At 31.7% G+C, this 26699-nt stretch overlaps 4 protein-coding genes across 6 annotated transcripts; 1 reads left to right on the forward strand and 3 right to left on the reverse strand.

Moving 5' to 3' along the window:
• Positions 1 to 787: 787 nt before the first annotated feature.
• Positions 788 to 11471, reverse strand: LOC113398504 (sodium channel subunit beta-2-like). Of its 2 annotated transcripts, XM_064215974.1 has the most exons (7): positions 11139 to 11471; positions 9001 to 9222; positions 7230 to 7349; positions 6268 to 6403; positions 5245 to 5429; positions 2721 to 2792; positions 788 to 928 (listed from the first exon to the last, which is right to left on the reverse strand). In XM_064215974.1, the coding sequence occupies exons 1-7, from the start codon at positions 11173 to 11175 to the stop codon at positions 855 to 857; spliced, it is 846 nt and encodes a 281-aa protein (XP_064072044.1). In that variant the 5' UTR covers positions 11176 to 11471; the 3' UTR covers positions 788 to 854. The 2 variants fall into 2 exon arrangements, with proteins under 2 accessions (XP_064072044.1, XP_064072045.1); XM_064215975.1 differs by lacking the exon at positions 2721 to 2792 and having other exon boundaries at positions 11139 to 11470.
• A 243-nt stretch (positions 11472 to 11714) lies between these two features.
• Positions 11715 to 19208, reverse strand: Sec6 (Secretory 6). Of its 2 annotated transcripts, XM_026645076.2 has the most exons (12): positions 19048 to 19206; positions 17754 to 17902; positions 17146 to 17341; positions 16526 to 16780; positions 15917 to 16198; positions 15476 to 15658; positions 15237 to 15395; positions 14618 to 14725; positions 14189 to 14368; positions 13701 to 14099; positions 12226 to 12354; positions 11716 to 12174 (listed from the first exon to the last, which is right to left on the reverse strand). In XM_026645076.2, the coding sequence occupies exons 1-12, from the start codon at positions 19138 to 19140 to the stop codon at positions 12100 to 12102; spliced, it is 2208 nt and encodes a 735-aa protein (XP_026500861.2). In that variant the 5' UTR covers positions 19141 to 19206; the 3' UTR covers positions 11716 to 12099. The 2 variants fall into 2 exon arrangements, with proteins under 2 accessions (XP_026500853.2, XP_026500861.2); XM_026645068.2 differs by having other exon boundaries at positions 11715 to 12354; positions 19048 to 19208.
• Positions 19209 to 20086: 878 nt separating this feature from the next.
• LOC113404445 (UDP-N-acetylglucosamine--dolichyl-phosphate N-acetylglucosaminephosphotransferase) lies at positions 20087 to 21938 on the forward strand. Its single transcript, XM_026645334.2, has 5 exons — positions 20087 to 20372; positions 20446 to 20560; positions 20718 to 20931; positions 21030 to 21261; positions 21409 to 21938. Exons 1-5 carry the CDS (start codon positions 20233 to 20235, stop codon positions 21887 to 21889), a joined length of 1182 nt encoding a protein of 393 aa, XP_026501119.1. The 5' UTR covers positions 20087 to 20232; the 3' UTR covers positions 21890 to 21938.
• Positions 21939 to 23345: 1407 nt separating this feature from the next.
• Positions 23346 to 26389, reverse strand: LOC113401891 (vacuolar protein sorting-associated protein 54). Its single transcript, XM_026642001.2, has 2 exons — positions 26157 to 26389; positions 23346 to 25992 (listed from the first exon to the last, which is right to left on the reverse strand). Exons 1-2 carry the CDS (start codon positions 26249 to 26251, stop codon positions 23433 to 23435), a joined length of 2655 nt encoding a protein of 884 aa, XP_026497786.2. The 5' UTR covers positions 26252 to 26389; the 3' UTR covers positions 23346 to 23432.
• Between the last annotated feature and the right edge of the window lie 310 nt (positions 26390 to 26699).

Here is a 26699-nt window from a genome sequence, read left to right on the forward strand (position 1 = left end):
TGGTGTACCAGAATTTCACTGAAATAGACCTTCCGATACTCCGCCGTTTAAATTATACTGTTATCTTTTAAAAATTTGCTTCATATCCTACCCACATTGACGTTTGTAAAATTTGTAACTTATTGGAAAGTACCAATGTAAAAACATTTTTTGAAATTAGTTAAATATTTAAAACTTTACATTGACCTTACCACAAATTACTCTGGCTTATACAAACATTTGCAATTTTTTTTTTATGAGGTCTTTATCGATGTACTTTGGAAGGAGTGGTTCCATTTGATCTAACCATACATTATCTAAGCTATATATATATTTCGTATAATTCAGATAATTATCTTAAGATATAACAATGAAAACAGAGAGTAATATTTTTTTGAGGCTCGTCAAATGTAATGTTAGATACCACAACAAGATTTATTGTAAAGGAATAGGGTGTGCGTCTCATCAAAATGAAGATAAATGTTTAGAAAAAACCTTTCAGTCAATTAAATGTTAAGGAAACGAAAATAAAAATCTTAAATCAATGTCACTTCCATCCACCTTGCTCAGAGATTGCCTAACCACCGCCAATTGAAGTGTGACTGCCAACTATAAGTATGGAACTGCGTTGTGCCACAGCAGAATGGCTTTATAGACCGGGAGAGTTTGACAGAAAAGTCAGTCATAATATTTTAAGAATAAGTTTTGACTAAAATTTTAAATATTTATATTTTGTTTACTTGTGGCAGTTATTACCTTATATGTCAAATAATCAACAAAAAATATGTATAATAACAAATAAAAAGTATGAACAAATTAAAGTTTAATAAAAATATTTTACATTACAATAATAAGTATCACATAGAAAGTTTAGTTTATAGCCAAAAAACGAAAGTAAAAGCAGCTATGACTAGGAGTAGACTCAAAGCAGATCCGTGCTCGGCTTTACCTGAAATTAATTAACATAATTAATATACGTCGTAAAATAAATATATTATGAATCTATATAATTCAATCGGGATTTTTTGTTCTAGAGACAAGCGTGGTTAGATAGAGTGAAAGCTTTATTAATAAATATATATAGAAATAATTATAGGTATGTATAATAAGATAATATAGATATATTTTGAGGATATCGTTAATTATTTAAAATAATTGCTTTAAATAAACTTAAAATAGAAATATATAATGTTACTTTGTGGGTACACGCTGTAAGAACATTCCAGATATTGTTGCACACATTCTCTAAAAAAATACTAAAAATGATATCACGCATCAGAAAGACATAGAAAAGATTTCATTCCTGTCAAATTAGTTTAGTGATTGTATATCAAATTAAATATACACCACTAAAAACACACATTCTAAGTAGTTGCATTAACAACGGTAAAATAAAGGGATAGATATTTAGATCAGTCTAAGGATATTCAATGCTTTAAGCTAAAATGCTGTTTTTTTTTATTTGACCATTTGACAAAGTATTGTACATTAAATTAATTATTGTATAATTTTATTAGATTTTATATAAAATTAATTCAATTATATATTACGGAATATACATAAGTTAGCACATATGTTAGATTCACCGCAATAAAATATGTAAAATCGATAAACAAAATGAAATATTTTGGTATTCCACGTAGGTCTGACATTAAAACAAGATTTCTTAGATCTATTAAGTTGGCTAGCCAGAAATGGTTTTTAAACTATTATTAAATTTGTATCATAAACATAACATAAACAGCCTGTAAATTTCCCACTGCTGGGCTAAGGCCTCGTCTCCCTTTGAGGAGAAGGTATGGAGCATATTCCACCACGCTGCTCCAATGCGGGTTGGTGGAATACACATGTGGCAGAATTTCGTTGAAATTAGACACATGCAGGTTTCCTCACGATGTTTTCCTTCACCGCCGAGCACGAGATGAATTATAAACACATGAAAATTCAGTGGTGCAATTTGTATCATTGTTCTGCTATTTGAGGATGGTCTAAAAGCATTTCATCCAAATGTCCAAAATCAGATTGACATATTATGATATATACACGAAAAATTTAATAAATTCATTTTACTTAAAAAAAATGTAGAATAAGCAGATAATTATTGCAAACTCTTACATGTAAATGAAGAAATTAAAAAACGTTTCCAAGTCTCCGAGAAATAAATAATACACAATTTTCGGTCGCTCTTGCCTAGCCTATAAAATAAACTTTTGAACAAGTTTTAATATTATTTGATTTAGACATAACATATCATAATAAACAATGTTGTAAAGTTAAAGTTCAAATGTATGTATGACTGAAGTTTTAGTCAGTTACGACTTTTTTTGTATCTAACAAATACTTAATTAAGTACCTAAAATTTATATTTCAGGAATATTTTTCTGCGCTAATATACACTAAGCAATATTACGAAATCCAGTAAATTTAAATTGTAGCTACTGATAAATATAATATAACCTAAAAAATACAAAGATAAATAAAAATATATATAAATGTATATTATGTTAATATATTATAATATACATATAAATAAGTTGGTATATTTATGACATAATATAGATAGCCTTATCTTTTTACAGTTTGGAAATAAATGCGTTCAATATATTAATATTATGGAAAATGTTATTTATGGATGTAGATTTTTTACAAGAATATAAAGTGTCGTTTTTATTTACGTAAATTGGGAATACTTCAGTTTCTATTTCATGAATCGAGGATAATACCGGGGTTAATAGACTTACTATTGTACTGTAATGGATCTGAGGTAGCTTCAGTCGTGAAGTCGTCCTCGGCATCCTCCGTCGTAGACAGCGCTGTGCATCGATAACCAACGCTAGTTAGTACTTACAACACAAGCCAAATTACAAAATGAGGAGCGTATTATAATGAGTCTCATTGTTTTGTAATATATTATAATAAAAAACCAATCAGTTCCATAAAATATTACTAAAATAAAGTAGAAACAAAAAATATATGTTGTTGCACCAGCAGTTTTTCCACCTCAATAAAGAATTAATTCGTAGTTAAATGAAAATATTTATTGTTACTATATACTGAAATAACTACTCAAAGACAATTTATACATAGACAATTTTAGTATTTTTTACTAATAGGGTATGTAACTATGTTTGAAAAAGTACTTCAAAATGATGATTATAACCTTTCTATATTATGTATTGAAGCCACAAAAAATATATTTCGGCACTATAAACATGCTTTCTTGCCGTAAAATTAAATTAAATTTTAAACCGTTTTCATTCCCACAAAAACGCAGTCAGTCATTTTGGTGACGTCATATTGGTAAAAACAACAGTTGTGTATGTACGACCGGCACTCATTCAACGTTAACAGCTCTAAATATTTGGTGTTTTTTAGGAAAATAAAGAAATATAATCGCTTTCGTTGTGTAGTGTTTAGTTGTAGAAATAATAGCATTAAAAGTCCAGAGAAATTGTTTATCAAAGTGCCAGATATTGGAACGAGGAATGTTTGGTGGAACTCGCATAACCATATCCTTATCAACTAAAAGTCGATTGTATTTATGTGAGGATCATTTCAACATAAAACATACTTTTTAAAATATAGATAAATTAATAATAAATAAAGTTGATGGTAACATAATTTACAATTACTATAAAAGTTGATAGGTATTTCAATTCAATTCAATTCTTAGTTTAATGGATTTCAGTTGCGCCGACAGGGCACAGATTATTTCGCCAATGTCACGTAGGATGGAGAGGACACGAATGAGATTGATCAGTATGGTTGAGATATCAAACAATTGGTATTTACCTAGCCGTTTACACTGCATTGAAAGTTTTTGCCTATTTCACGTATTATTGCCTAAGTAGCCTAGGTCACGTGATATACAGATTAAAAAAACACGAATTTTAATTTTATTTTAATATAATAAAACAATAATCGAACATTTTAGTATATTTCTGCATAAATTTGATTTTTTATCAAATTTCATCATTTATTTTTCACTATCGAAAGTACCCTATTGTTATATTCCTAACAGTTCCTCGATATGGTTTCTTAACTTAATTTTATTATAAACTCAAATTAAGCATATAAAAACTATATAGGCTTGCATTGGATTTTCAGGCTTTGATCGCGTTATCTTTTGCTAATTAAGTTCTATTCAGGGAATTTATCGGTTGCGCGTTCAACAGACTATATAATGTTTGAGACTATATAATGTTAATGTCTGAGATGAGATCTTACTAAATATAGTATTTATACAGAATCCTATAAAGTAAAGTAATAGTCTGTTTATGTTCCACATCTAGTCAAAGGTATTATGAGTATAAGGTTTGAAGGATATCTAATAATTAAAATATTATATACGTAACATTATAATTATTTAATAATTCTAAAATAATGATGAGACTCATTTAGCTCTTATTATTAAACAGCAGCAGCACAGCGTAGCGTTAAGGTTTACCAGTATAATTTTTAGTCACGTAAAAAGAAACGAAAAGTGTCTACTTTTTCAATTTAGGAATTTGAGAAGTTGGATATCTGCGTGACGTCAAATATCATGGAGAACCTTTAAAACTATAATATTGTTAAGTTTAAGCGGAAGCGATAATTAGGGCCGAAAGTACGACAGACACGACATTTAAAGCGATTGCTTAGTAATTTAATTAACCTAGTCCACAAAATACCAATATCTAATCAAATGTATATGTGATCTAGTCAAGTTTTATATACCCATTAAAAATAAATAAACATTTTGAAATGACAGCTAATATTTGTTTAAATATGTAGCAACCAAGTCTACTGGACAGCAGATTTAATTATTCGAATTACACTAAATATGTTGTAATAGCTTTGTTCAAAATAATAGTTTATTGACACCTACGATACGTAAGATATTTTGTAAAACTTAAATGTTACTTAGAGAGATATGTTTATTGGAGTAATAATTTTTATATGATGAAAAAGCACTCATAAAAAAACCTACTTAAATGAAACACGTGAGTCCAAATAGTTTTCGAATTGTTCTGATCATCTTGGATTTGAATAGTAAGGTAGTATTTTAAATATAAAGGTACTGGACTTATTCATATAAAGATCATCACCTCACCTCACTATCAAATTATCTAGTATTATAGTGTAATATTAGGTAGTTATTTAGACCTAGAGTTAGGTAGACCGAAGTTCAGCTAGATAAAGACACTGTGATATCTAACTAATACATTTCAGTTTCCTTGTTATTTCGATGTTTACACGAGTGTACTTTGTAAATAAAAGTCTTACCTGATTGGTCAACATAGAAAGTCTGAGTGTCAACATAAGGCGAATGTGTGACGTTGACATCTCTATAGTACAGTTCGCAGCTGATATCAACACCATCCGCTTTGTCTTTGGACAGTACCGTCGAGGCAAATATATCGTATGTACTTCCATTGGACGAAACAGATTCTTGGGTAGGAAGAATCTCCCTGTAATAATAAACATTAAAATATATAAATAGTCGATGTAATTTTTTCAGTGAGAGGAAACTAAATAAGTAAACTCCTAGTTGCGTCCAAAAGTATAGACAACTATTCAGCGTTTATAATAAGTATGCCACCTATAACATAAAAAAAAAATTGAGTCGTATAGAACATTTCAATTAAATTATCGGCACGCATCAATATATCATGAAATGTCTTAGTGGGCGTATTACAATTAAAATTCTCTAATTTATTCATTACTCTTAATGACAGCCAAAAATACAAATTTCATTGTATAATAAATATTATTATTGTAATTTAATATGGACGCGCCTTCGTGAGATAACAATACTGTACCGTCAAGTTATATAGTAACTCAATTAACGCACTTTCGGGCGCAACACAAACGTCGGTTACACCCGTTACTGTTACTCGTTAATCGTAGAGATTTAGAGATTGAGAGATGTATAGTATGTAGCTTATAACCCAAACTTTCTCAAATAACTAGCTACCTGACGCACATATATTTGAAATCAGTCTGGCAGATTTTGAGAATAGCTAATAATATATTCTTATTAGTTAAAACCAGCAAACAGAGTCTTTAAGCATAAATATAGAACATTTATAAAACGGGGCATTTAAGAAAAAGTTATTTGTTTATAGAAAATTGATGTAAGTCGCTCTGGTGAGTTTCTGTTATACTGATTACGAAAAAAGATCACAAAATAATATATGTAAGTATAACATAAAAATTCAAAGCCGTATCCATCTTTCAACTTTCGTTATCTACTGTAGACGTCAACACAACTGAGTCTATTAATAATATATCATAGACATATCTTACCCATTGGCGATAATGACGAGGTCAGGATACGGAGCCACGTCAGTGGCCGCGCAAGTTACAAGGACATCGTCCTCATCGTCTGCGTCGGGTCCGTCGTCCACCAGCGTGATATTCAAGTCCGGACCACTCCCCATTGCTGATAAAAATTGTAATATAAAAGAGATTATATTTAGATTGATACGAGCTGAGAAGGATCGATAGGATTGGAGACCTGGGAATTTACTTCGTGATATTTTACTATTTCACCGATCCTAAATTCATGCAGAAACATTTCAACCACGCCCCCGTGAGTCATAGCGTGCTATTAAATAGCATATAACGTTCTTTAAGAATTGAGCTGCACGAAAACTGACAACTCTTGAGCTTTGTTATATGTGCTTAAAATGTCAAATCAATGTTGCTTGCCCGGGTTTTATCCCGAGACCATCGGTGAAGGTCGACTATATGCTCAGATTATCTTGAATCACGGATTTAAGGCTAAAAATAATAGCAGATCCAACACGAATGTAAAAAGTACAAGCGCTGGCTTTACCCGCTTCTAGAGGCCAGCCCGGGCCCCTTGCCGATGATGGTCAAGTTTTGGAGCGTCGGTGAGGCGCTTTCTGAGGCGCAACTCACCAAGTTTGTAATTTTTTGACCCTATGATTTTTAGGCGTGAAGCGTAGGCGCGTGTCGCGGAAAGCGGCGTCGTCTCTGTGTGCGAGAACGATCATTCCAAATTCGACCGAATATGAATTGCCTAAAATTCAAATGGCTGAAGTTGCAGCGCTTAAAAATATTTTTAGGTAGGAGGGAAAATCGCGAGAACAACACTTTCTTGCACTCAGACTCTAGGGGTGCTTAAAGTGGGGCTGAGTTTGCATATTTATAACTTCCAGACTACGAATTTTTCGACAGTAAATCTAAAAAACTTTTCTATCAGCCTGACCGGAGGATTGAACCAAGTACCTTTAAAAACTTACTAAATACAAGAAGCTCAGCATGTTTGCGGACCTCGTCGATGTTTGAAACTTCGCATTCATAAGTACCAGAGTCTTCTGGAGTAACGTTCAGAAGTAGGATGGAATCATTTTCTTCTATTTCTGAAAGTGTAAAAGTGTTTTTAGATAATTACCTATTATATGATAAGTTACAATTTGATCGTATTCATAAAATTAATTTCTTTGTTATATTTTAAGAAGATACTTATTTTTTTCAAAACGACCTTATTAACACTGGTTTGACAAAGCTTGAAATTTAGAAATAATTTGACACGACGATCCATATTCAAACTAATGTCATAAATTATAACAATGATAGAATTAAAACATAAAAGAAATCAAACTATTCTTAAAGAAATAATGTTGTTTAAATTGTACTTGTTAAGGCATTTTTTAAAAGTTCAACTGTCAACACTGTCACACTAACCTGCCTTTAAATGATTTACAACCTGCATTTACTGAGTTGATTCTGAGTCATACATATGTTTTCAAACGATACCCCATACAACCAAATCCGTTCAGACATGTTAAAGTTATGACGATATAAAGAATCTTACAAACATACATACATGAACACTGTAAACAGGAAACTCCTTCTTTTGGTATTTGTGTAAAAATGTACACAAGTAGCGCACAAACAAACAACTGTACAAAGATTTAACTTAATCGGATCAACGACCTGTAATCGCATAGAATACGAACATAAACAGGCCATTTAATTTATTTCGTCAGAGTCATGTCCTTAATATAAAATTACAGCCCCGATTTTCCAGCATAGATGTTTGTTTGTGGCAAGAAGTTTTTATTACGCTTTCTTTAGGCAGGACGTGACCGTAAAAATAATTAAAAATAAATTCTAGTCAATTTCGGGCGTAGAGATAGTTTATATTATTTTTTATGAAAAAAATTGCTGCTGTAGAATTTTCATATGAGGCCGGTCCGAAATTTAGGGCTTTAACTTTGTGTCAAAGTCGCTCGCTAGGCGGCCCGTAAACCAATGCGCTATTGACGCTAAATACTATGACGATTCAAAATCAAAGTCAAATTTTTTTATTCAATATATAAGTGTTTACACTTGCTTATTGATAGTCAAAAATCTACCACCGGTTCGGAATTTAACACCTCGGACCTGAGAAGAGCCGACGAAAGAAACTCAGCGATATATATATTTTTTTCCATTTTGCATGTACAATAATAATTATATTTTAGCTATTTGAAAAAGCCTGGAGGCGATCATTTCATTCCCAAGATGTGCAGTCAACTAAAAAGTCATTAGTGTTGTAATATCCTTTAGCACACAAGCGCTCTTTAACGATTCTTTTGAATTTTATAATTGAATAATTTTGAACGTTTTCTGGGATCCTGTTGTAAAAACGTATACATTGCCCCAAAAAAGAGTTACTAACCCTGTGTCGGGTACTTGGAGCAACAAGTTTATTCTTGTTCCTAGTGTTAATAGAATGTACGTCACAATTTCTGGGAAAATCATTTATGTTTTTGCGTAGGTACATACATAGCATTATCAAAAACAAATAGAGAAGCGACAGTCATTATTTTAATTTCTTTAAATTTACCTCGAATCTTTTGGGCCCAGGTTATAGATTATATATACAATCAACTTTTTGCGTTAAACTAACACGATTCGGTATTTTCGCGATAGAGTTATGTACAATAGCATAATAAATTACAAAATATTATAAAAAAGTTCTTCGGATAAGTTATTAGTTCGGAAAAGTTATCAGTGAAATCTTACTAATGTCGTTATGTAAAGCCACGGCGGGATGACCGGCGATTCTCTGGTAAAGCTGATTGCGCTCGTCGCTGGTACTATTCAGAGGCGTCCACCACCATTTCACGAAGAGGGCTTTATCCGATTCATCCGAAGTCAGTTCATATTTGCAATTAAGACGGGCATCCTCACCCGATTCTACTGAGCTTGGTATCGTAAATTCTGTGATAGATAACTGGCGACTACCTGGAAATTTAAGGAATAATTTTATCTTAAAATCGGTAAATGCTCGTTTAGAGAATATATATAAACTAAATCGGCTGTTAAGTGTAATTTTGCGTAGCAATTCACAAGACAAACATATGCATAAACATCCTTCGGACACATATCAAGCAAAACTTTATGAAGTCCGTTACTATTCCTCTACTAGGTATTCTTCCAATTCTTTATAGCTTGGGCCTTTTCCTACCACGTTGCTTCAGCGTGGACTGGTGGATACTTGTTACAGAATACTACACATGCAGATTGTTCCCAGATGTTTTTCTATGCCACTCGTATACTTATCACTATGGAGTTCTTAGTCTTGTTTTGTTATTATTTACAGAGTGATTATAATTGTGATGATTATTACTACAGAGTCTTCTGGCATACTATCAAATATCATATATACTTAGACATTGAGATTTATACATAGACAATTTTACTAATATGATATATTCCATATACCACCGAGCACGGAATGAGTCATAAACACAAATAAAAATTTAGTAGTGCTTGCCTGGATTAAAACCCGTAACTTTAAGTTAAGATTCACGTGTTCTATCCATTGTACTTGTAAAATGTGAACAATCTCTAAAGAAACGAACAAGTTCTTTCGTGAGTCATACTCGTATTATGTTAGTCCTAATAGTGTAATAGAACATCATTCCTATATTAAATCCAACAAAAGTATGCCATTTAACTATTTGAAACCATTATTGAGTCCACCTACAATGACTACTAAATCAAATTAAATATCATTGTGACGAAAAAAATTGTTATTATATTTAAACAAATGATTGTAGCGCTTTCGAGTACTATTTTTTTTTTAATACTTTGAAGTTAGTAAAGACATTGAACTTACAAAAATGTATTTAAACTTGGAATATGCGATAAACTTTAATCACCGCATCATTTTAGCATCAATGAGATTCCAAACGTAAGGGATCCTATTTATAAGTTTAATAGAAAATTAGGTCATATCCGAATGAATAAGCGACTATCTTAGGCAACCTTGAGTTGGTCCGGGAATGTTAAAAATACCTCCGCGATCCACGACGACCTCAAGTGTGGCTCGCACGCGCCGTTTATTCAAATTATTCGATAAATATAATGTCAGTATTTATCTTATCCTGCGTAACGGCTCTTCATTCACAAGCATCAATGAAATGATACTTCCAAGCATATAACTATCAATTTAACTCTGACGAAGTCAATATATAATATGCAAATTTCTATTTGTTTTGTTGTACATAATCATAATCGATGCTTTTGTTTTGTTACAGACCGATGATTACACACATACATATATATAACGAGTAGATACTCTATTCTTTTGCAATAAATTCATAATTTATTGAACATAAATGCACACAATGCAATCCTCAATTCGCTATTATTATTGCAAGTAGTTGAATAATTAAAAGTGCGTAATAAGGATATTAAGAAGTTATAAAAACAAGTGATTGTAACAAACGAATGCGTGTTTACATTAAACGTGTAACTGTGAAATACAGTATTCGCAGTCTGTGTGACAAACACAGCGGTTATTTACATGTTTGGAACAATCCCAAAAATCATTAATTTAATGACATTAGAATTTGCAAGATAAAATTAATGACGGTTGGTCGTGTGTCGTGTACTTTTAAATGTTACATTACATTTAAAGTTAAAAAAATAGACACAAATATATGATCAGAAATTCGAATATATAAAGACAAGGACATATTCGTAATTAAATCGATTTTAAATTTGAGATATTTATTTATGATCCAAGTACAATTCCACTACACTAAATAATTTAATTTTTTGTTTATAAAAACAGTTTTTTTTTTTTTATAAACTGTAAATGTCATAAAGATCTGCCAAATGAAAATAATAAAAGGGTTTAATAAATAACTGACCTGTAACGAAGTACAGAAGCAGAACAATTCCCCACATCGCTCCAAACAGCGCGCGTGCGACTGACTGCCGCCCGCCCTTCTACCACAAATTGGCCTTTAGTTACCGCGAGATAATCACTCCGCACAACTACGGCGTTACTGACATCTTTAACAAAACTTCATGTAATAGATATTTCACACGATCACTTTATTAAGACCAGTCTTGCTCACTCTAATGCCGCACGTGATTTTTTGTAATAAAAATAATACGGCACGATTATATTTGATATTCGCGACACTAATTTTTAATAGCAAACCGATGTGGCGGCGTAGGGGGCCGCTTCAATACTGAAGAAATATTCTTGTTTTCTGGAGCGAATTCGAGTTATATCTTGGAATAGATCCATAATAAATATTAACCTGGGTGTATCGGACGCTAAATGGTATGTTTCAAATTAAACTTCAATTTTGTGTACAGTTATACTTTTTTATTAATATTTTGTTTTTCAACATATTCAAAATAAATACTAACTTAATTTAAATATAATGTTTAGTTAAACATTTTTAATTGATATAAATATGATTATTATAAATGTATGATATAAATAATACCAGAGTTACAGACTTTGTCGTGATTCGGCCGGATTTTACCAGAGTTGCCAGGTGTCTGGCCTCACTAGGACATGTTACATGTTTGTCTGTTTACGAGCGTGTTTGGCCACATATTTGGTATAATTATATCGGTCTAAATCAATGCTTATTGCGACGATTGTATTTTAGTGCCTGACAACTCTAGTCCTGATACATCACGATGACTCCTTACTACAATAATAATAAACATGATTCTGATCGTAAAACATTTTATAGTTTTAAGGTATAATTTACATTAATTATAAACGTTATAATTTCCAACGGTATCGTGTCAAGCGGTGCTGGGTCAGGCCGGCGGATGCGAGGAGACCTTCACGTAGTTACATGAAGCCTAGAGCGTGAAGTGCGACAGAAGGCGGTCGTTGAAGGTGATGTTCTTGAAGAGCTGCGGCAGGGCGGGGTGCGGCTGCGCGCGCGGCTGGCGGGCGGCGCGCACGTGCGTCACGGTGTCGCGCACGTGCGCGCGCGGCACGTCCCCGCGCAGCGCCAGCAGCCGCACCAGCTGCTCCTCCGACACGTCCGGGCACTTCTCCAGCAGCCCGTGGAGGTCCAACGAGAGCATCTCGATATCTTGACAACGCAAAACCTGTGTCGAGTTACGAGAGTTAGGACCACAGATGTTTATTTTATATTTCAACCTTTAATAACAATTACAAAATTCATTTATTACTTCCATACAATGTATTTTACAATAAAACCTACATGAGATCCTTTTAATAACAGTACGAGAAGGCCCCGCTCAACATAATAAGTGTAAAAGCAGTGCTTAAGAGATTATCACAACGATAAATGTTTGAGCTGCTGGTAAGTTGGATGTTTTTGGTTTTTGTGAAAGCAATGTATTTCGTTTTAAAAGCGTTTTGAATGAAAATAAGTTTAAACCTATCTAAGTTAACAATCAAGACACTCCTTATCTCCGTCAATATATATCAACAAGTAAATAAAATATCCTGCAACAAAACTCTTCAAAACGCTGACATTCTAATGTTACTTTTATAAATAAAAAAATGTTGGCCTCAAACGTCAAAACAAATGATCTGCGGGACACTGAAATAATCTGGTCTTGGAGATAATCTGACAGTAGCACTAAATAAACCACGAAGATAGGGCAGAGAGGGTATCTAAAGCGTCTCAGATATGGGAATACAGTCGATTTTATCTTTGTATTGCATTGGCATTCAGTTTCAGTATCAGTTCAGAATCAGGGCTCTGAAATTTTTAGTAATCTATAATTGAATATTTTCTTAAGAAATACGTTAATGCATATGAAGTGCACATTTTGCAGACCGGAATTGTACAATTAAGGACATTGTGAACTACAGGAAAAATATGACATTTGATATTTCTAGATATTTGAAACGCTTAATTGTTTCATATTGATTTAAATTTTAATCGTAGTCTTGCCTGGGAAGCTCTTAAATTAAGGTCCATTATTGAATGAGCACAGCATGAACTGTGCGATCCGACCCTGAAACATCTGAGAACTTAGCGAGCTGTAAATAGGATGATTCTGAGAGGCCAAGATATGTTAAGCTGGACTTTTTCCAATATTAGAGAATAGGTTGTTCACATGGCATACTGATCTAATCTCTTGTTATAATTTTGGCTTTGCAAATCGAACGTACATATCGTTGCTCATTTTTTTAAAAATATTGTACATTTTCTTTTGTAGTATATAAAAAGGGGAACGGGAATTCTACTCCTTAATACAAATGATTTTAAGACCAAGCTAGGAGTACAGTAGCAGTAATTCACCAAGCGTAATGGAACAAAAATTGTACAAACCTACTTTTGTAACCATAACATATAAATCATATAATAATTATCATACTTTAATATATAAATGAATACAGTTTGAACACAATGTTGAAGGACACAACTGTATTCATTTATTTATTAAAGTATGATAATTATTATAACTTTCTCACTTACCTCGGCCAGCACACTGATAACTTCAAACGGCCAATCGACATTAACACCTTCTGCATTCAACGCAATTCTTCTGAAGAATGATCTTATCTGATTCGCTTCCTTCACGATCTTCGTGGCGGCTTGTTGGGCTTCGTCGACGGTTTTAAACGTTATCTTCTTCGATAACATCGCCGTTATATACTTTTTATAAACGAGATTCTGCGCCTCGTTTATGACATACTCGAAATTTTTCTCTCTCAAATGGTTGTAGTCCTGGAAATAATCTTCGAGCGTGACACAGATCGTGTCCACCGGTATACTCGAAGTGAGCCACTTGGCGGTGAATAGATCGTCGAAATGTTCTTCCAAATCCAGGAAAGCCTCCTCCAAAAGGAACTTGGCGGCTTCATCTCTTAAACTCTGTGAAATGGAACTTCCGTAACTACGAGGAATTATTTAAAAAAAAAAACATTTTCCTCCTCGTTTCTGACGTTTTTGGCGTGCGGTACCTGGAAGGTGTCGAGCAGGCGCTGGAAGCTGCGCTCGGCGGGCGGGTGGTGCAGCGCGGGCGGCCAGCGCCGGCTCTGCGTCTGCTGCGCCAGCCGCACCATCTGCTCGCTGTTGTTGACGATGGTGATCATGTGGTGCGTGAAGTACGCCACGCGCGAGCGGTCCGCGAAGTGCGCGTTCTGCGACCACACGCTACGGTTACTGCGACGATAGCGTCGACCCTTATGTTTCGACTTTCCGAGCCGAAGGAAAAGCCCGACAATGGCCCGTCAAGTTTTTTTTTTTATTATTTTAAACTAAAGGTAGCGAAAAAAATATGCTCGAAATTTGTATTGTACATTAGTTTTAGATTGACTCACTATAATATGTCCAATAGAACCGGGGCTACAATATCCAGGTCGGTACGTAGTACGAACGATAGATCTCACCTTGAACTGTATGACACCCTCTCTATACATATTTCCAAAGCGCGTCACTTGATCTATACTCAGCAGCAGGGCTTTGAAGGTGATCTCCTTGCTTATAGTCTCGGTGACCTAGAGAGGAAACAAATCCATTCCTTATATTTTCTAAGTTACATATCATATTTAAAGAGTTAGTGTCTTTATTGAAATTTACGAATCGATAGAGAACGTCGCAAATAAAATCAAACTCGTAAATTACGGATTGCTAGGATAATGAAACGAGTAGCTAATCTGTTTAAAATTCTCTCTTTTTTTTAATATATACTGCGCCCGATTCAAAGGTCTGGTTGTCCTAGGGCAACAGACAAGTGGAGGCCTTATTATTTTACAAATTAATTTAAAAAAATCTATTTCTGTCAGTCAGGTTTTTCATAATTCGTTTAGAGAGCCCTTTTTTGCTTTTTCTTTTCGTATGAGTAACTTTTGAAACAGTTATTATTAAACGTCAAAAATACTCGTAACAATACTACGCTATATTAAAATTGTTAACTCGTCAAAATAATGTTTTTTTAGAATCTCTATTGTAGAGGCACCGGGCAGGTGCCCAGGTTGCCCAGAATGTACACGGGCACAGCGCGGAGACCTGCAGGTTCTGGTCGATCATCTGGAAGATGATGACGGGCGCGTGCGTGTGGAAGGCGCTGGTGTGCGGCTCCACGTCCGGCGAGCGCTCGCCCGCCCACTCCGCGCGCTCCGACTCCAGCGTCTTCTCCATCCACTCCATGTAGTTCGACTCCATTTTCTGCAATCATTCTATTATTATACGCTACTCGCACTCCAAGAACACCATCAAATGATTATAAAATTGTGTCTCATGATCACCTGCAGGTATTCATCTTGCAATTTTTGCATGACCTCTTCGCTTAGAAGTGGAGGTAGTATGGAAACATCGACGTTGACCTCTGGACTGCCCATCAGCTCTGTACCAGGATATGTGTTCAGAATCCAGGACAATAGAGTAACATATTCATTACCTTCTAAGCCATTCTGAACTATGTCTTGTAACTGAAACAATGAAAATATATAGTATAAGTATATCTCGTGATATTTTCCTTTAATATCGATCATGATGATAATTCAATAAAAAATTAACCATAATATGATGACAGAGTAAAAATATTGTATAGTATTAAGTCATAGAGCCTAACCAAGAGTTCTTTTGGCAAAAAAATTCAGGTTATTTTGGAACAGTATCAGTGACTAAGAGTATACAATTAATTCACTAGTGAGTCATGATTAAGAGATAACGACTAGTATACTTACACTAGAAGACAAACATGTATGGTACATATTCACATATTTATTGACAATATCATAGTGCGGCGGGAAACACGGGACGCATAACGTCTTGACGACTCTCAAGTCCTCCAATATCAGCTGCCTCGTCAGCTCGAGGTAGCGTATCAACCACAGCTTGTTGTCTTCGCGCTCATCCACACGAGTTCCCTCTACACGTTGTGCAACAGCACATTCCAGTACTTCGAATGATTTTGTACGCCAGTTTTTAGGTCTCCCGGGTGGCATGAAACCAGACTGATCTTGTTGCTGAAATTTGTAAATCCTCATAAATTATAATCTTTTATAATTGCACACATATGTTGGTACTCCTTTATAGTACCCAAACAATAAAATATGTAACAAATTCACTACACGTCAATTATTTCTGACTGCTTTATATAATATTTAATTAATAAAAAAATAAAATTATGGCAATAAGCTAAGATAGCATTCCAATTAAGAATTTTGACATGTTCTTTTATTTTGCCTATTAATAAACAAAAGCTAATAAAAAAAACACATATTTCTTTAGTTTTTAAGCACTTCTCCCAAAAGTATTGAAAAAAAATATTGCTATACTTTTTAAAACATTACCTGAATTGCCATTTGATCTCTTTTCTCCTCTCTTTCTATAATTCTAAGAGCCGTCACAATAACTGTAGGCTCCTTACGAACCGTGTTCAATGTTCTAGCTAAAATTAGCTTAATCTGCTTCTCAAGCAAGTTTGAAACCATCTCAACATCTTCAAAGTACGCTTTAAGCATAATTTTGTCGTGGGAAGATTGATTGGGTAATCTATGCAGTTCATATAGTAAATCATCTCTTGAGTTTTCCAAATCACTTAGGCACTACAAATTTATATCATATACATAAGATTTTTTTTTACTTACACAAAAAGAAATTAAAAAATAAGTAATTAATATTACAGTGATAAGGTACAGTATGTAACTTGAGTACTGTTTAAGGTCCCTGTAAACCATAAAAATAATTTGCCTAATCTATTTTGCATTGATAACAATTCTATATTTTTTTAAAGAACTGACTGTTTTGTGAACTCATTGTTCCAAGTTAAAACAAAATATTTCGGTTTTTAATATAAATTCTAACAACCTAAGGAGTGTGGTCCTTGGTTTCTTTAATGTTTGTGCTTATCGTGCCTACAATGTTTTGAATCTAAGCAATACCACACCATATAATTAAATGAATAATTTACCTGATGAGCATGCAACAGTTTTCCTTCTCCAATCCATTGTTTTGTTTTGGCAACACTTTCAGGAACTGTAAAAATATGTTTTAAACTATCCATGGCTGTCACATACTGGGAATGACGTGAATCTTCTTCCCTTACTGCTTGCAATGAGGCCACTAAAGGTGGAACACCAGTTAATAGGTCTTCTAATTCATCCATTCTGGAATCATTTACAAGGATTATCTTTATCAATCATAATCACAATAATTAGCCTAGGTGATCCAGTGGATAGAGGACATGGGGTACTGAGTTTTCATTTATGTGATATGGGCTTATAATTCGTCTCTAGAGTCAATGAATATATGCGATATATGTATCGACCAAATTGCTATGGAGCAGCCAGATGGAATATGCTCTAAATTATTTTATAAATAGATGGCAGGCTTTTACTAAGCATAAGGACATTTCCAGTCTTTGTTTACAGTTTTCTTTTGCTTAAGCAATTTTTGTTTTGACAATGATTTTAATAAATAACTTTAGCTTGACATTACTTACACAGTTTGCTAGCATTTTAAGATTCTGTTAAGGTTTAAAAAAACATTATTAGCTATTTAAATCTATGTATTACTTACTTTAAATTGGTTTGTTTAACATCATCCAGACATTCTTGTAACTGCCTTAAGCCAACTCTAACTCCATCAAGTTTTCCTTGAACTGCAGATTTCAATTGTGCTTCGATTGATGCTTTCTTGTGTGTTATTCTTTTTTTATATTGTTCAACCTAAGAAGAACACTCACATGTAAAACATATTACTATATTTTCCTAATAAAGCTTTGTATAGCTTATAAGGCATCAAATGTTCTTTTTTTTTATCATGATATTATTATTAAATGATGTAATTTTGCCTGGCAGAGATCTGTCTCCAACTTTTAAAGACAGAATTATGTTTATTTTAATTTTTTGATTTATGGAATTTGAGATACTCTAATTTCTTAAATAAATATCATATTTTATATCTATTCTCATCAAATTAAATATTTTTATTAAATATACATATACACAGGAATCCGTTTATAATGACATTGAAGGGAATTGACAAACATGTCATAATAACCGGACGTCATACAAAGCGTTTTATGAAAAAAAAAATATATATATAGTATATATATACATATATATTTTGCACGTAATAAGTACATACGAAACATGTATGTATGTACTATATTTTTCATATTTTAATGTAAGTAATCTGTAACTTTTGTCTGTTTTTGTTTTTTTCAATTTTTTGTAATAACTGTCTCTAATACTTTTGTGTATAGAAGACATAGCCATGGTCAAATTATCATTTTCAATATTGCTATGAACAAATCTGCAGACTACCTTTGAGTGACAATCACTTACTCAGATTAAAAACAATGAGCCAGGTGCCGAACGTCGCCAGGAACATTACCGAAGGTGTAAAGAATAATGTCGGTCACTATAACCGGACACAATTTATTAAAAATGGGTCGTAATAAGCAAACTGTCACTATAAGGAAAGTCATTATATCCAACTTTTTTACAAAGAATTTTATATTAGTACCAAACTTAATGGTGTAAGTACGTCACAATAAATGCTTGGTCAATATAGGCTATATCATTATAAGCAGATTCTACTGTATATATATAATTCAATACAATTAATTAACATACACATAAAACTATATATATTTGGCAATATTGCCAAAACTAATACAAAAATTTAAAAAATATATACACCCACATTAAATGAATAAATTATGGGAGCATAGTAATGGTAGGTTATAGGTTTCTTTATCATAATTTTATATTTTGAATGCGAAGTTCATAACCAGTTATAGTCCCTTCTCTTAAACAAAAAATTTTTGAAAGAGTTTAATTAAATAGTTTGAAAGTAGAATACCTACCTTTTCTAATTGTCCTGGTCTTTGCATCATATTCATAACCATTTTTTCAGCGGCAGCTCTTGATTCTTCCTCAATTTCATCCATTGTACTCATTTTTATTATGAAAATTTAGCTTTTAGGTTTTAATCTTAGGTATGTTGCTGATCTACACCTAAATAAAATGCTTGTTATGTAGTTTTTATTTCAGTGTTGAGTTTATTTATAAATAAATTTAGTATTTTACATATTATAACTGTAATGTAATATATAACTTTCAGTATTACTACAGTATAACTTTATTCTGATTTATAACTATTTACAAAATAATATATAATGACGTTTAATATGATTTAAGATTTAGTGCCGCCAGTAATAATTTTACAAAAATCAAGTCAAACTCATAAGGAATAGCCAGTCTAAAGAAAATCTCATTTTTTATTTATTTCTGGCTTAAAATACGATAAAAATCAATGATAAAATCATAATAATTTCAATCAAAGTATAGTATTTTTTATACAAAAAAGTACTGTTTGTTTTTTTTTTTTGTATATAACGCTTTTATGGTTTTCGATTCATCAACATAAAATATGAAGTATCAAAAATAGTATCAATTATCAAAAAGTGTCCTATTTATAATTTCTCACATCGGGGGACGTACAGCGAGCAATTAGTGTACTTAAGCTTTATTAAACACAGGTAAACTTTTTAGGTGTATTATATAAAGCGATTGTGAACAGATTTCCGGGTTGGATATAGTGTAGTGTAGTATTGTATGTATGTTAGCTACGTTGATGATGCCTTGTCCATGTTGAGAATCAGATTGTTGGTCGTTGTAGTCGCCTCTCAGGGTTTTGTTAGATATTTAAAAAAATTGTCTTATTTATTTGTCTAATCATGCAATCGAAAGGTCACACACCATACAAAAAAGTGAATTTCAATTACCGTACACGACACTTTTTTTTCTGACGAGTCTGGCAACACTACTATTGGAGTCTGATGATAGTGGTGTTATGACATCTACTCGTGATAACAAATTGAATGTCAAATATGACAAAATGTTACTTTATCGTGTTCTTGGTAAAGAAGTAATATTAATAACATTTCTTAAAATGAATGATAATTTATAATTTAGGGATTTGTATGATAAGAAAACCGTGATCATTAAAATTAAGTACTCTATACACGTTGACAGTTTACTAAAGAAAGATGTGGTCAATTATAATTTTAATATTTTTATCTATTGTATCGTACCTTTTAACTGATGAGTTAATACCTAAAATTAAAAATCTTTTCATAAATGCTGGATTATTTGGTATTGATCTTTGTAAGGTATCCAAAGAAAAAATGTACGTTTATATATAGATAAAAATTAACTACTACTACATACAAACAGAATGTTTATAACTATTAAATTTACAGACCTGAAGCTATCGGAGTTGTATCAGGATGTGTTTTCTTGGTGACGATTTTTATGTTCATACCAATTGTTTTTGGCAATGATCTGATGGATAGAGGAAATTTTCCTCATAATGAGGTAAAGATTTGAATATTATGAGTTTAAATAAAGGTTTTAATCTGTTTAAATATCGAATATTGTATATACAACATTAATTTTGAATGTTTAAAAATATATGTAAAATTTGATAATACCGATACATATTAAAATTAATACATTTCAATGTTTTTTCTAGTTTGCAGAATTACTTGCAGCATTATTGTCAATATGTTGTATGTTATTGCTGGGATTTGCAGATGATGTATTAAATTTGAAATGGAGATACAAATTACTTCTTCCAACAGTAGCATCTTTACCACTACTTGTGGTTTACTATGTAAATTTTAATTCTACTACTTTTATTGTACCAATTCCTCTAAGGCATTTCTTTGGGAATTCCGTCAATATTGGTTAGTTAACATTTCTTTAAAATAAGAATATTTAGTTCAATAATTTAAGGTCAGACATTACATTTTGAAATGACTTATATAATTTTAAACTATTACAGGTTTCTTGTACTACATTTATATGGGAATGTTAGCTGTCTTCTGCACTAATGCTATAAATATATTGGCTGGAATAAATGGTCTTGAAGTGGGTCAATCAGCTATAATAGCAATGTCTATAATAATTTTCGATATAATTGAATTAAGAGGTGATCAATTCAAAGCTCATAGCTTTTCTCTTCATATTATGATTCCATATCTTGCCACCACACTGGCCTTATTAAAACATAATTGGTAAGTTTCGCTAACGTATCATAACTACTAATACCAATTATAATTACATTAATAACCTTGTTAAAATATGTTTTTTTTTTGTGTATAATTTAGCTTTTACAGTGATCTACATGCAGCTCTACAATTATATGTTATTATTGATTTCAGGTATCCATCGAAAGTTTTTGTGGGAGACACATTTTGCTATGTATCAGGCATGACTTTTGCAGTAGTTGCCATTCTCAGTCATTTCAGTAAAACTGTTTTATTATTTTTTCTGCCTCAAATTATCAATTTTGTGTATTCTGTACCACAACTTTTTCATATCATACCTTGCCCAAGACATAGACTTCCGAAGTATAGTGCAGAAACAGACTTACTTTATCCAAGTAAAACTGTCATTTTGAAAAAGGATATGAATATGTTACACAAATATATTTTACAAGTATTGACATTGTTTCGGCTAGTTGATAAGCAGGAAGATGACGGCTGTATTGTAATTAACAACATGACACTAATAAATCTATTCTTGATAAAATTAGGACCCATGTCTGAAGTTCGATTAACTTCAAGTTTGTTAGTATTTCAAATACTGTGTACATGTATTGCATTTATAGTAAGATATCCAATGGCCTCATATTTTTATTGATTTTCGCTTATTTTATTGAATTTTTATACAGCAAGTTAATTATATATATGATAAGAGTGATGTTAAGATCATTTTTATTTAGAAATTCATAACTGACAAGTTACATATGAGTTATCAGATAAAGAAATGTAGGTGAAACTATCTTAACCAATCTCATTAAACTATATACTATTTAAATACATCTAGTTACTGAAAAATTGGATCATGAATATGATTATTAAAACAAAGCCTTTTTTGTTTATTAAAATAACTGATAAACCACTTTAAACCAATCAACTTGTATGTTGTAATTTATTACATAAAAAAATGAGGCTGTGAGCTAGACCGACCGATGAAATGATAAGGATTCTAGCCAAAGTTTAAAAAATTATATTACTTAGTAATATAAAATTAATATTGTTGCATGAAATAAATTCAACATTGTTATAATATTGTTTTATTTTCTTTTTCTTTTCTGTTGAACAGCAATCTGACAAAACCAGAGACAAATAAGATCTCAGACCAAACATTTATAGAATTTGGAGGTAGTGCTGCCTTAGTAGTTAGTAGCGGCATATAGAGGTAGACCTTCAAAATCATAGCAACTAATCTTAGTTGCTATGATTTTGGTTAAAATCATTTTAACGAAATATGATTAATATGTTAATTTGTTCAAGCACATTCATTCGTGGTCATTAAGTAATGAATTTAATGTAGAAAACAAAATATTAAAGATATTACATTTAATAATCTTAATCTGTTTTAAATTTACAGCACTCCTAAGCGAAGCAATGCTAGTGACACAATTTTGAAACAAGTTGCCTTATCTGATAATTTTTTCTTGTACTCAAGATGAGCGAAAATGTATTTGTCATTATTTAAAAAAGCAAGTCGTCAGCCAATAAAATCAATTTTTAGTAATAAATAGATATACACAAAATATATTTAGATATATTTAATTTTTTTACATTTCAAACTATATAGTTAAAGGAAATATATTAAATATTGAAAGAAAAGCATTCAAGCAAACACCACTCTTCCTCACGTCATTTAATATTTTTTTTGAGGAACTATAGAAACATAAATATTTTATTTACAATTATTTTATGAAATATGCAATGTCTGTACACATTTATTGAGAATATTCCAATATTTGAAGCCTTACGAAATAAAGGCTCATAAAAAGGGAATGGTAAACAATTTATTACTAATTACATTGAGACTAAATATAAAATCAAATATAAAATTTAAACAGTAAGACTAATTTATTAAACATGTATATTTTATCATAATTAAAAAAGGTAAGCATGTTGCATTACTTTAATATATATATATATTATATTTATTGTTTTTTCAACAATAAGACATTTACTAACAGTATTTAAAACGGGATATTTACCATGTTTTTTATTTTTATTTGATAATGCCGAAGTATCGAGCTCCATAACCATGTTAATAAAAATCTAATAAGACATTTATTTATATTTATTATTTTTGATAATTTGTATTTAAAAAGTTAATCCAACTAAGTTTCCAGTTTAAAATGCTATAATGTTTTAATTCTTTAGTTTAACCAAATGTCATATAATATATTATCATTTTCAGTATCATTATCATTAATCACCCTAAGAGTTTTGAGAGTCTGTAAATAAAAGGTTAACTCGGAGGTAACAACACCATGTTGAGGACTACCATTTGCAACTATATTCATCTTTATCAATTGTTCTCTCAATTTGTCTTTAAAGTTATAATGCACTTTCATATATATATTACTAATTTGTTCTAGTGGCAAAATATCAATAAGAGCTTCATGAAGTTTCACTAAATGTTTTGATATATTTCGGAATGTTTGTGATGGAACAGGAGGTTTGGCTTCCCAGCCTCCCAGCTGAGAACTTAGCATATTACTTACAATCAAGCATATTTTACTTTCAATTTCTTTTTTATGCAAAGCTATATCATTTTCTAAGCTAGTAAAACCATTTAATGAAACCTCTTTTGAGTGCATTTTTTCCAATAACTTCATAATTAAAGGTAAAAGCCATAGAATAACTTGTAAAGATCTTGACACTAAAGCCAAATTTGAAGTGGAAATTGTTTTCAAACCTGCACTCTGTATTGCACCAGCACCTAATACTAGCTGACAGCACCGAGAATTAAACATTCTAATAAGTTCTAACATGCAATGTACCATGTATTGAACAATATCTGGTGATTGCTTGGTTGCATCACAGTATTCTAGTAAAATTTTGATTAGTAGTTGCACTGTAGAAACTACAGCATAGTTTTCTTTGTTGATAATTAAATATTTTCCATCAGGTTTTCCACTTTCATAATTGAGTACAAGAGGGATTTCACCAAACTCACATATTTTATTTATAACAGTTTGTAGCTCACATGGTACATCTGCAACTTTCCACCTTTCACCATTGAGAGCAGCAGTAAGGTGTGATCTTCGTTCAGAATGCAAATTTTGAATGTATTTCATAGCAAAACTTCTTAATGCCAGTTTCATTGCACTACTATAATGTCCTGTTATTTTTGCACATTCCTTAGAAAAGTGATCTATTAAGTCGGATAATTTAGATAATTGTGATAGATCTGTTAATGCATATTCCTTATCAGTCTTTGTGACTATAAGATTGGCACACCTTTCATTACTGTAGTCAGAAAGAGAGATAATAACTTTTTTTACTTTTTCTTCTATTAAAAGCAATTCTTCTTGTGTCCAAATTTCTTCATTGTCATTCCCTACTATATCACCCATTTGGCTTATATCTAGAATTAAATTGCTTATAGATAAAATTCGTTTAAATAAATTTACTAAGTTTGGTGTAACTTTCTGAAGAAAGGTAATCCCCTCATTACAAAGTAGCCATGTGTCGCTATTTGAACCCCTCAATACAATTTCTGTACTACCATCCCTCTCTGACACAATTTCTACCAGACATTGTTTAATAGTAGTCTGAATTGATGTCATTGCTTCTGTTTTAAAAATGTCAAGAAAATCAAATTCCTTTAAACGAAGAATTCCTGATACAATAGATACTACTTTATCTCTTTCTGGCAAATCTGTTTGGTCTTTAAGAGGTCTATTGAGATCTGATACAACAAATCTTAAAAATTCATTACTTAACATTTTGTGTATTAATCTTTTCATTTCTGTCAGCTGAGGAGATAAATGTCGAAAAGCTTGAATACCTGATAAACGTGTTGATAATACTTTTTGTGTAGAACTGATTAAGTCTAAGGCAGCAACATAGTCCGAAGTGCTTAGAAGAAGTTGAATCATTGGTTGTGTTTGCTGAACTGTACCCATTAATTTTAAAAGATCATGCACATTATTAAGATTTTGATTTATTCTTGTCAAACTAATTAACTTCAATGGACTCTCACTGAGATTTTGTTTAACATCTTTGATATCTTTTCTTGTATTTTGGACAGTTCTAACAGCTCTCGCCATTTGTTCCATAATAGTATCATGTGAAAGCATTGCATGGAAGAAGGCATCTGATTTCTGTGCAACTTGTTTTGATATTTTCATTTCAACTACATCAAGGTATGTGCTTAATGTTTCTTGTAATGATCTTATAGTAGAGTTAATATCTTTTGTATTTGAAAGTCCAGGAAATACTTTACAAAATACCTTTGGATCATTAAGTGCTAAGGATTGATCATAGAAAATATTTGGTACTTCACAAACAGTTTCTATAACAGGTGTTCTAGTTTTATTCGGCAAATTTTCTTTAAGTTGACAATGTCTTCTATATCTTCTAGAAATTTTCTTACAATATGACTCAAAATGTAATAAACATATTTCCGGTAAATATGGACTAGGATAAATTTCTACTTTCTCTATAAAACCATCACCCCATGTTTTTGTAAAAAAATTACTTTGTTTTCCTTTATTTGGATCATTTAGAACTGCAGGTAGATTTTGTGATGATGAGTAAAATGTCCAATCATCATTAGTATTAGTCTTATAAACGTGGTATTGTCTTACATGATATTTGAATCCCGCTTTTCGTAAATCTCCAAATTGTAATGCTGAACATATGCCATTTTGCCCATATTGACATAATATGATAGTTCCCTCTTTAATACTGTGCTTTTCTTGAATATGTCTAAAATATAAATCATACATTAAAAATTTGTATTCATAATTTTTTTTTTCTATAATAGGTTAATTAAAGAATACGTGTAATATTTGTTTTTACATTTTAGACACAAAATAAAATAAATCTACTTTTTTAAGTACTTAATCATTTAAAATATTTAAAATATAAACCTTTCGAATTCCGTGGCAGTATTGAACAGCAGGTTTGGGCAATGCACACAGTTTTGCCATATTGGCGTCTTATTTGAGATGGACTTGTCCTCCATAACATCTTTGTCCTACTTATGAGAGTAAATGTTTTATGTATTTTTAATATCATCTGAATATTAAATTAACAGAAATTAAAGTATACATGGTATGTTGGTGAAAAGTACATATAGGCTGTCAGTATGACTGGTGACATTATATTTGGCATTTGACAATAATGACAACTTAAAAACAACACTACAGTTACGACAGGTTGATGTTGTTAGCTTTTAAAATTTTTTTTACACAATAATATTATTTTGGTTTAGTTTTTCTATTAATATTATAATAATATTAATATTTCTAAAAAGCATATCAATAATTCAGACGAGTTGATATTAGCACTTCGTTTATTTTAATTGCCAAAAATCAGAAATATTTTTTTTTAAATAAGTACAGTACTTAACCCACCAACCACCACCGTACCAAATCTTATTATATAATATACGTTAATAATAAAAAATTCAT

The sequence above is a fragment of the Vanessa tameamea genome, chromosome 10 (assembly GCF_037043105.1).
Source record: "Vanessa tameamea isolate UH-Manoa-2023 chromosome 10, ilVanTame1 primary haplotype, whole genome shotgun sequence".
In the NCBI taxonomy this organism is placed as follows: Eukaryota; Metazoa; Arthropoda; class Insecta; order Lepidoptera; family Nymphalidae; genus Vanessa; species Vanessa tameamea.